We start from the raw sequence: 10,297 nt of genomic DNA, 5'->3' as shown, positions 1-10,297 counted from the left end.
TTTGTTGAAATAATAAATTTGTGATATTAATATGAAATACTACTGGTAGTTGGCGCTTATATCGAATCTTCAATACAAAATGCCATCTAGTTTAAAGTATATGAATAAACTTTCTGCTGCCAACTTCAAGAGAAGTAGAATAAGTATTTTATGTTCACTTCTTTTGCTTAATTAAAAAAAAAAATAAATAAATAAAAATTAAAAGATTTATTTCGTGCCAATTAGAACGTATTTCTTAATAAATCATTTAATATTCGATTGTTTCAACTTTCTTTAAATATCAGTTTTATCAATATTTCGATAGAAATCGACTGACATTTAAATAATTATTGACATAAACGTCAGTGAGAAAGTTGGTAGTATTTGTCAAGCTTGTATGATATAAAAATTCTATGATCGCTTAGATTATTGATTTCTAAATATATAACATATGTTTTAAGAAGATAATATTTAAAATGTAATCTGTAAAAATATTTAAATAAAAAATATTTTGTGTGTAATGATAATTTTTGAATTTTTATAAAATTTTTTAGAAATATTATATTTATATTTTATAAATACAAATATCATTATTTATTATATACTTTAGTAAAAACAAAATAGAAAGATGAAAAATAAGATAAATAAAAAAAAAAATTTTATATTAATAATATATATAATTGATAATATATATTAGAAATAAATTAGATTTTTATTTCATGGAATATTATTTTAATATATCAAAATGAATTAATAGAAATGCCATTTTTTAATTTGTTAATTATTTATATATTCATGTCTTTATCAATGAAAAACAAAAAATTGTTGAAATTAGAATTTTATAGATGACAATATTAAAAATTATTATAAATATAAAATTATTCTTTTTTTTAGTATTTGGAAATGGCAGACACTGATCCACAATTAAAACGGCTTTTACTTCCAGCAGAAGAAACTTTATTTGAACAATTATTAAGATTTGGACTATATATTGGTGCAATATTCCAAGTTATATGTTTATTGGCAATAATAGTTTATCAAGTAGGCCCTTCTGATGGTATAGGTGCTTTGAAGGTATTTAATGTTTTATTTATTTTAATCTTTTATATAATGAGTTTTATAAAGTATTGAATAATGAATTTAATTGATTTACAAATATTATTATGTTGAATATATTAACAGGATGATCCAAGTGATGTTGAATGCTCAGAAAATAGTCCTCAGGTTACCCCAAGAAGACCTCATAGACCACGAAAACAAGAAAAAAAGAAAAGACGTTGAATTGTTTTCTTGTTTATATGAAAAATATATTATTTAATAATTTTAAAAACTAATATTAAATATTAAATGCTATTTGTATAATTTATTATTTAGATTAAATATGTATCAATGATATTTTTTAATATTTAATAATATTTTATAATATAAATCAGTTATAATTGTTTTTGAAAGAATGTATATTGTTTTAATAAAAATTTATTGATATAATTTTTTCTATTTCTAATTTTTTTAAAATTGTAAATGCAATATTTTAAAATTTTTTTAATACATGTAGATATACTAGTAAATATTATTTTATATTATTAGTATATACTATAAAATACTAGTAATATTATTAGTATATATTTATTTATTATCATAAAACCATTTTTATTGAAAAAAATTAGGAAAAAAAATTATAAAATAAATAAATCTAATATTTTTTTCCGAAAAAAACATGCAAAAGATAATTAAAAAAATATATTTATAATAGAAATAAATATAAACAATTTAATTATATTTCATCATTTTTTTTCATATTAAAATATATTACAATTATAAACAATTATAAACTGATATATGATTTTTTATATTTTTTATGAAATATTTTTTTATTTATCTAAATTTAAAATTTCGATAAAAAATCGATCATTATATGTATCATAATATACGCGATCTGTAGGCAACAAGTAGAAACATTATTTGAAGAATGAAAAAACGTGTATTATATTTTAAGTTTATTATATATTATCACACGTTTATATCTTTTAACTTCTTAATTTTTTTAATAGATAATAATAATAATAATAATAATAATAATAATAGTAATAATAATAATAATAATAATAATAATAATAATAATAATAATAATAATAATGATTACAAGAAATGTTGCAACTGCAATGAATTAGTTTTATGATTATATTTAACCTAAAATTTAAGAAAAGTAAAAGAATATGCTATATTTTTTAAATTACATTTATTAACAGACTAAAATTAAAATGTTACATCCAACTGGAACATTATCACCACAAGATATTTTGGCAGAAGTTAGAAAATTTATTTCTGGAGCAGTTCGCCCAACTCATAGCACAAGCACACTTGATGTAACGCGAACAGCTTTATCTTTACTTCGAAATGTACCTGCTGCAAGAGATGCAGTACTTGAATATTTTTGCAACGTGTTTTTTGTTGCAGTTACCAAATATGTTCGCCAAATCGAAGTAAGTAAGTATTTAATAATATGTCATAAAATATATGATTTAGTTAAAAATTCTAATATAAATTTTTTTATTTTTTTAGACAAATCAAAATTTAGCAATATGTGAAGAAACTATAATAGCAGAAATTCACAATGTTTTAAGTAGCTTTATTAATGGAAATCCAGAAGCTTGGGCACCAATTATTTCAGCATGGTCATTAGAATTATTAGGTATATGATTATTAAGGTATTATAAATCAAATTGTTATAATAAGTATTAAATTTTTTATAGGTAAACTTTCTTCAGATTATGCAAAACGTGGAAATTTACCTGTGAATGCTGGAATTAATGATTTTCTTCAACAATGGATGTCTTGTTGTGCCACACGTACTCTGATTGATATCACAGCACAATGTCTTCAATGTCTTATGCATTCAGATACAGAATCTTGTATTAAAGCACTATTAGATACTAGTGTATTACATAGCCCTCATTTTGATTGGGTAGTAGCTCATGTTGGAAGTTGTTTTCCAAATACAGTTATTACCAGAGTATTATCATGTGGCCTAAAAGATTTTTGTGCAATAGGACATGAACATAATGTTAAAAATCCTAAATTGAATTCAGTAGTTGGAATTTTGGGACATTTGGCTGGTAGTCATTTTCAAGATATTACAAGAGCTTTATTAGATTTATTCAAAGTAAAAATTATGTTAAGTCCTAATATTAACTGAAAAATTTTTTCTCAAAATATATTTAATAATATTAATAATAATATTATTTTTAGTGGAGCTTAGAAGAAGATGTAAATATTGATGAGGATACAAAGAATCAAAAATTGGCTACTGTTCCATTTCTTTTAAATCTAGCATCTCTTTCACAAACTCTTTTAAAAGCAATAACAAATGATATATTACAAACATGTAAGTAAATATATTTTATGATAAAAGAAATAAAATTTAATTTATCTATTTTGTTACAGTAAAACCAGATATAATTCCACAATTAGCATTATTTGCATTAGATTGGTGTAAATACTTTGATAATCAACCAGAAGCTTTGATAGATTTAACTGTTCATTTGATATTAGGATGCGAACAAGGAGCATCTCAGATAATAAATATTTTACTAGATACTAGTTTAAATACAAGTAATGTTGGGTATCATAGCATTAATGCTGCTCAAAGTGTAAAAAACGTATGTTCTGAAATATTAGAATTAGTATTACAAGAAATCGATTTACGTTTGAGAACACACGGACCACAATGTGCAAATATTTCCTTATTAAATTCTATGAAACAAGAATTGCCAGTAATATTACCATTATTACTAAATCAAAATTCATTACGTGTTCAAACCGCTGTGCGATTGCTATGTTTTCTTGGAAGTCAAAGTCCTAATATTTTAATATCTGCAGCATCATATATGTTAATCAAAGCTATAACTACTTTTCATCTTGCGGCTTTGATACGGTTAGTTTCTAATAATATCATACTATTTTCCTCTAATAAATCTGAAACAGAGAATGTATTAGCTAGTTATAGCTATTTTACACAAGTTGTAGAACAAGCACTTAGAGAAATAAATTACAAAAATGTTATAGAGAAACAAGAAACAAGACAACTCTTTCAAAATCTTACAATATTGCTAAAGTAAGTATATAATTAAGAGTAAAAAGAGTTATATTTCTTATATTTATATGATTTTTCTTTTATAGATGGGAAAAATCTAATAAGATAGTAGTATTTCGATCAAAAATGATAACTCATGCTATAAAATCCAATTTACACCAAATTTCCACTCTATTAACTAAAACAATGGATTTCAATTTAGCTAATGATATTGCTAAAATGTTAGATTTATTTAGTATGTCTGAAAAAGATAATTTTATGCCAAATGTAGAACTTACTTTAAAATTAACAAGAGCTGTAATTCAATATTTTTTTTTATGTATAGCAGAAAATGGTAATTAAAAAAATAATTATTTTTTCAAAAAAATTTTCAGATAAAAATTTGATAAATTTTTTTATTTTAGATATTACAAAAAAACAACAGGGTATGAAAATCATTTGTCATTTATTAAAAGATTTAACTTTTTATTCATCTTGTGCCCGAGTTTTAGCTTTAAGAGAAATTTTGGGACATAGTATCAATAATGATCCTGCAAAATATTTTGGAGCAAAAGAAAAATTTGAACAAAAATTTGAGGAAATATTACTTTTACATCAAAATCATAAACAGGTAAAAAATTAAAAATTTTAAAAATTATTAATAGTTATTAAAAATTATACAAATTTTATTTTATTTAGGTTACAAGTACGATGTTAGCTCAAAAACACTCTTCGGTATTTCACGCTGGCGTCATTGGACATGGTCCTAGAAGACCACCACCAGAAAATACAATTGATAAAGAAATTATTGCTTTAAATAAAATATTGCTGGTTGATGTAATAAAGGTAAAATTTCTAAAATATTACATAATTATTGAATAAAAATATTAAGATTCATTCAATATCTAAATTTAATAGGCTTGTTGTAGCAATCGTGAATCGGAACGATATCCTGTGAACTTAGATGCTTTAACAATGGTCAGTTTATTATTAGTTGAATTAGTTTCACCTGATGTTATGTATAATGGACTACCATGGCCTGATGAAGAATTTACAAAGGTATTTTGTTAGAATCTTAAAATATTATAATTTTAATCTTAAGAATTAAATTAATTTTAATATTTAATTTTTTAATTATTATATTAGGTTACTATAGAAAGAGATTTACAAATCCGTCGAACATTTAAAGATGTACCATTATTATGGACATTGTTAGAATTAACAGCTTGGTACAGACCAGCTTTAGCTTATTGTTCAGTTTTGTTGAGAGGTATTGCTGCCACAGTTATAGCTAACTGGAATATCGAAGAAGGTACTTTACTCGTAAGTGTTATGGCACTTGGTCAATTATTACCACCTCCATTGGCAAGTATAAGAGATATTTTACCAATTTTAGAACCGCATCAGGTGGGTTTTTGTAATTACATAATTATCTAATATATATTATTTTGAAGTTAAAATAAAATATATATTATTATAGATAAATACTATAATGAAAGAATGTGTATGGGCTTATATGCGTGAAAATGTTCCATCACCAGCTCTTTTCACGCGCAGCGAAGGAGCTAATATTGCTTGGAGAGATACAGATACTTCTACTCCAAATTTACGATTTACAGAAACACTCCGTTTAGTTCTGTTAGCCAATATCCATATATTGGGTCCACTTTATGCTGCCCTCTTTTATAATGAAAATAAATAATTGTACTTTTTACAATATATACATAATCTTGTGGATAGAATGACAAAAATTTAACAAATTAATTGTTAAATTGTATTAAAAAAGTTTTTAAATATTAATATATTTTTTAAATGTCCACACATTTTTATAATATTTTTAGATTATTTTATTAAATTACTATAGAACATTTTCAATTAATATTGCATTAATTCTTTATTTATTTAAAATGATTTTGGATTAATACTTAAACATGGGTTTTTCATTTACTATTCTGGACAATAAATATATTTTCAGTCATGTTTTAATAACAATTCTACATATAAAATAAAAGATATCATTTATATTATATAAAATAGGAGTTAAGTGTACTAATTTTTGAATATAACTAAGTAATATACAATATAATACGATATACAAATACAATGCACATAATTTATAAATAATTTCCACCATTTTTATCTATTTATGTCAAATGAATTATTTTCATTTTCTTAAATATAATTTGCTACTTTCAAACGCTAAAAACAAATTAATACAAATTGGAGCAAGAAGGGAAACAAGACAAATAATAAGCTTTACTTTTTATAAAAGCATATTCACTTAAATACATAAGAAACAAATATTACTTTACTTTTATTATTATTAATATAGGAATGATATTTATGATGAGCGAACATTGTACGAATTAGTTGATTGTACGAATACCCTAGGTGGGTGTCTCGTCCTGACGAAATGATTATACATTATGCAATGATTCGATTCGCATAAACGTCACGATCTTAATCGCGCGTTTTGAGAGTCTTTTATATGACTCCGTATTACTCGGAGTATAAAACACTAGTAAAAAAAAAATGTTGAAAATATTTAATTACTTTCTTCCTATGTACACTGCTCGTTGTATATAACATTTTGTGTATAAATTCAGAGCATTCAAATTGAATATCTCTTTTTACATTCGAGCATTTTACATATTACACGTTCGAGTGCGAACTTCTACGCTTTGTCAACATTATATTCAATTCTGGACAATATCAAAGGATTATTCAAAATCCCTTTTGATATTTATTGACACAGTGCAGAATCACTATTAATATTTCATATATAAAAAAAGATATTCTTTATCACGATGCATAAATAAAAAATTGCAAAATCTACAGATTGATACGTAGTAAGTATGAAAAAATATTTAATTAAATATTTCTTAAGTATGAGATGATCATGCATAGAAAACTATTTTGAGAAAAAAAAAAAAAATTATCATGTAATACGTATATGTATTTATATATGCAATTTTTTAAACGACAAACAAGAAATAAAAATGTGCTTGATTCATATTGAAGACTTTCTATTACTCTATTGAGTAATTAATAATAATAATATTTGACGTCGCGAATGGACATATTTTATAATAAATTATTATTCAGTTCTTCAGAATTAAAAAAGTTCACTTGTAAAGTCTATGTAAATTAAATTTAGAAAAGTAGTGTACTCATACCACCCATTTCACTTTGTTCTTTAACGAAGATCTCAAAATACTGGTATATAATTGTGACTGCAAGTAAAATACCAGTACCTGAACCAATTGCACCAAGAAAATCAGCTAATACAGATAAAGCACCAATACACAATCCACCAAACGCTGCTGCAGTTGGAATATATCTATTCAATTCATGGATCATAGAATTATCTCTATGACCTCTCATTACCATTTGTTGTTCTTTTAATTGTTTTGCAACCTGCAATAAATATTTTGCTTAAAATACAAAATTCATTAAAAAGCAATGTAAATAGTAAAACAAATACTTACAGCTTTTGCTGAGCTACCAGAAATCTCAATCCATGTTTTTGAAAAGAAAGCACAAGATCCAAGCATAAACAAAATATAAAGAATAGCATGAATGGGATCTTGAAGAATATGTCCTACAGATTCTGGTGGCGATAAATAATAACACAATCCTCCAACAGGATAAGATCGTGCAGGACCACCGCCACCAATGTCAGACCATACTCCCAATAGATTCACAATAATGTTTCCTTGAAATTTGACAGCCAACATTTGTGAAATAACATATAAATTAGATATTAAAGCAGATTGAAGAATTATAGGAATATTGCTCGTATAGAACAGTTTGATAGGATAACTGCTGTATTGTCCTCTGTATCTAGCAGATTTGATTGGTAAATCAACATGGAAACCCTACGAATGAAATATATATATATATATATATATATACATTTTTATAATTTTCATATAATTTTATCTTTCATTGAAATTGTTATATATATATTTTAAATTAAAATAATTCCATTATATATACCTGGAAATAAATTACAATAGCAAACACTAGAATTGTAGCAAGTAAATTCATAAGATTAGGAAGATTTTGTCTATAAAATGCCTCACGAAGAGCTCGAACTTTGTCTTGTCTTGTAGCCAATAAGTGAAATAGTGCAATTACAGCACCTTCAAATTCCGTACCACGCCCTTAAATAAAAATGCTATTTTAATTATAGTGTACAGTATTTTTTACAAATATTGATAGAAAATAAAATCATACCTGTATTAACAGTAGTTGGAGAAAATGCTTTCCATACAATTGTTTCACAAATATTTGTAGCAATAAAAAGTGAAATTCCACTTCCCAATCCATATCCTTTTTGGAGTAATTCATCTAATAATAATACAATCAATCCAGCAACAAATAATTGGATAATAATTAATAAACAAACACCAGCTCCAATTTCTGTTGGATCACCATACATTCCAGTCATTACATATACAATGGCTTGACCAACAGTAATAACCATTCCAAATACTGAAAAACAAAAAATAAATTATATGTTATAGCTATAAAAAAAATCAATAATTTTGAGAAATGTATTATATTTTTCTTACATTTTTGAGCACCATTAAAAAGAGCTCTATCTTTTGGAGTATCTCCAACTTCAATTATTTTCGTACCACTCAATAGTTGCATAATTAAACCAGATGTAACAATAGGAGAAATTCCTAATTCCATAAGAGTTCCTCTATTTGATGCAAGTATAACTCGAATCCAATAAAAAGGATCTGCACTATCTGAAGACATAATTCCAAATAAAGGAATCTGTAAAAATAAAATATATTTCATTATACAAACAAATTTTGTATAATATTAATGCAAAATAATTTAATATTAAGAATAAAACTATTCTTACCTGACAACATACTAAGAAAATAAACAATGTAATTGCAGTCCATAATACTTTTTCTCGAAATTGTATCTATAAAAATATTTAAATTCTTAAATCATTTTTAAAAAGATTCTAAAAATATTCTAAGTAAACATTTAAATGAAATTGAATTTGACTAATAAATAATAAAGAATTTATTTTTAGAAATCACAAACAAAAAATAATTATAAAAAGTAAATGATACTAAAATAGTATATGATACTATAAATATAAAACAGAAATAAAAATAGTTTGATATAAACTTACTTTTCGTTTCGGCTTCTCTATTTCTGGGAGTATACTACAAAACGGCTTTATTACCTCTAAAAATTTAACTGCAAAATATATATAAAAAAATTAGATCTCATATTAACAGAATTATCAAATGAAAAATAAAATATTTAAAATTCAATGAAATGAACAATATGTTTTAAAAGAAAAGAAATTAAGTCAGGTTACGATCTTAGTTAATTGCAATGATTGTAGCTTTAAATAAAATATTTTTGAATTTTTGACTGGAAGTAGTATACTTACATCCCATTTTGAATCCGAGGTATAACTATTCTAAGGATCACGATGTTAGAACACTTCCTACTCACTTTAGAATTGAGAATGCTGCGAAGATACTAGTTTAAAACAAGAATCCGAGAAAACTTGGCTGCGTATGCTCGATTGGCAAACTGTAGCGAGTCGTGGCTCCCTTTGTCGACACGTATCAATATGCTATTGTCACGTGACCTGATGATGTTGGCCGGCACGAGGGAGAAATTCTTAAAAATGATGTTAGATGACGCCATAGTCAAATTTGCACGTGCGCATTGCATATTTTTAAAATTTTTTTTTATTTAAAATCGAATTTAATATTAAATTAGATATGAAATGAAAAAAATTCTTATTATATAATAATATAAATATTTATGTGAAATTTAAAATGCAAAAATAAATTTTATATAAAAATTTTTTTTGAATATTAATAACATATAAAAATATATAAAAATATAAATAAATAATATATAAAAATTTATATATGAAAATCTGTAATGAAAGCATTAAAATATCAATAATTTATATATAGAAAATTTTTATTATAAATTACTAAAAAAAAATGTAATCATAAATTTAGAAAAATTTCAAAATTATTTTTTAAAAACTTTCATTATCATATACGATAATTAATATAAATAATTTTACATTATCTATATCATTATTTATTAACATAAATTTTACATTAAAAATTTATGATATTTTCCAACTAGAATTCATTTATATTATACGTAAATATATTATTGTGTTAAGTCTATGTTAATTAATGAATTTCTTCTATCTAGTTTGTTAAGCATATTATATATTTA

The 10,297-nt window shown here is 23.8% G+C and overlaps 3 protein-coding genes across 9 annotated transcripts; 2 read left to right on the top strand and 1 right to left on the bottom strand.

Moving 5' to 3' along the window:
* The first annotated feature begins 118 nt into the window (after positions 1 to 118).
* LOC122717220 (protein MANBAL) lies at positions 119 to 1,354 on the top strand. Of its 4 annotated transcripts, none has more exons than XM_043941068.1 (3): positions 119 to 143; positions 874 to 1,053; positions 1,162 to 1,354. In XM_043941068.1, the coding sequence occupies exons 2-3, from the start codon at positions 883 to 885 to the stop codon at positions 1,258 to 1,260; spliced, it is 270 nt and encodes an 89-aa protein (XP_043797003.1). In that variant the 5' UTR covers positions 119 to 143; positions 874 to 882; the 3' UTR covers positions 1,261 to 1,354. The 4 variants fall into 4 exon arrangements, with proteins under 4 accessions (XP_043797003.1, XP_043797001.1, XP_043797000.1 ...); XM_043941066.1 differs by lacking the exon at positions 119 to 143 and adding an exon at positions 213 to 352; XM_043941065.1 differs by lacking the exon at positions 119 to 143 and adding an exon at positions 305 to 457.
* Positions 1,355 to 2,005: 651 nt separating this feature from the next.
* LOC122717022 (integrator complex subunit 5) lies at positions 2,006 to 6,009 on the top strand. 4 transcript variants are annotated; one of them, XM_043940670.1, is made up of 11 exons: positions 2,006 to 2,462; positions 2,542 to 2,671; positions 2,733 to 3,142; positions 3,229 to 3,364; positions 3,424 to 4,093; positions 4,159 to 4,406; positions 4,477 to 4,682; positions 4,751 to 4,897; positions 4,970 to 5,110; positions 5,198 to 5,374; positions 5,532 to 6,009. In XM_043940670.1, the coding sequence occupies exons 1-11, from the start codon at positions 2,241 to 2,243 to the stop codon at positions 5,751 to 5,753; spliced, it is 2,709 nt and encodes a 902-aa protein (XP_043796605.1). In that variant the 5' UTR covers positions 2,006 to 2,240; the 3' UTR covers positions 5,754 to 6,009. The 4 variants fall into 4 exon arrangements, with proteins under 4 accessions (XP_043796605.1, XP_043796604.1, XP_043796606.1 ...); XM_043940669.1 differs by having other exon boundaries at positions 5,198 to 5,458; positions 5,532 to 6,008; XM_043940671.1 differs by having other exon boundaries at positions 2,330 to 2,466; positions 5,198 to 5,458; positions 5,532 to 6,008.
* Positions 6,010 to 6,306: 297 nt separating this feature from the next.
* LOC122716931 (protein transport protein Sec61 subunit alpha) lies at positions 6,307 to 9,632 on the bottom strand. The gene is made up of 8 exons (XM_043940448.1): positions 9,480 to 9,632; positions 9,213 to 9,280; positions 8,931 to 8,996; positions 8,629 to 8,839; positions 8,291 to 8,548; positions 8,051 to 8,217; positions 7,540 to 7,929; positions 6,307 to 7,468 (listed from the first exon to the last, which is right to left on the bottom strand). Exons 1-8 carry the CDS (start codon positions 9,484 to 9,486, stop codon positions 7,205 to 7,207), a joined length of 1,431 nt encoding a protein of 476 aa, XP_043796383.1. The 5' UTR covers positions 9,487 to 9,632; the 3' UTR covers positions 6,307 to 7,204.
* Positions 9,633 to 10,297: the final 665 nt, after the last annotated feature.

Source organism: Apis laboriosa, unplaced genomic scaffold (genome assembly GCF_014066325.1).
Source record: "Apis laboriosa isolate Shangri-la unplaced genomic scaffold, ASM1406632v1 scaffold4_cov146, whole genome shotgun sequence".
NCBI lineage: Eukaryota > Metazoa > Arthropoda > Insecta > Hymenoptera > Apidae > Apis > Apis laboriosa.
Note: the sequence above shows the minus strand (reverse complement) of the source record. Positions and strands in the feature narration are given on the sequence as shown.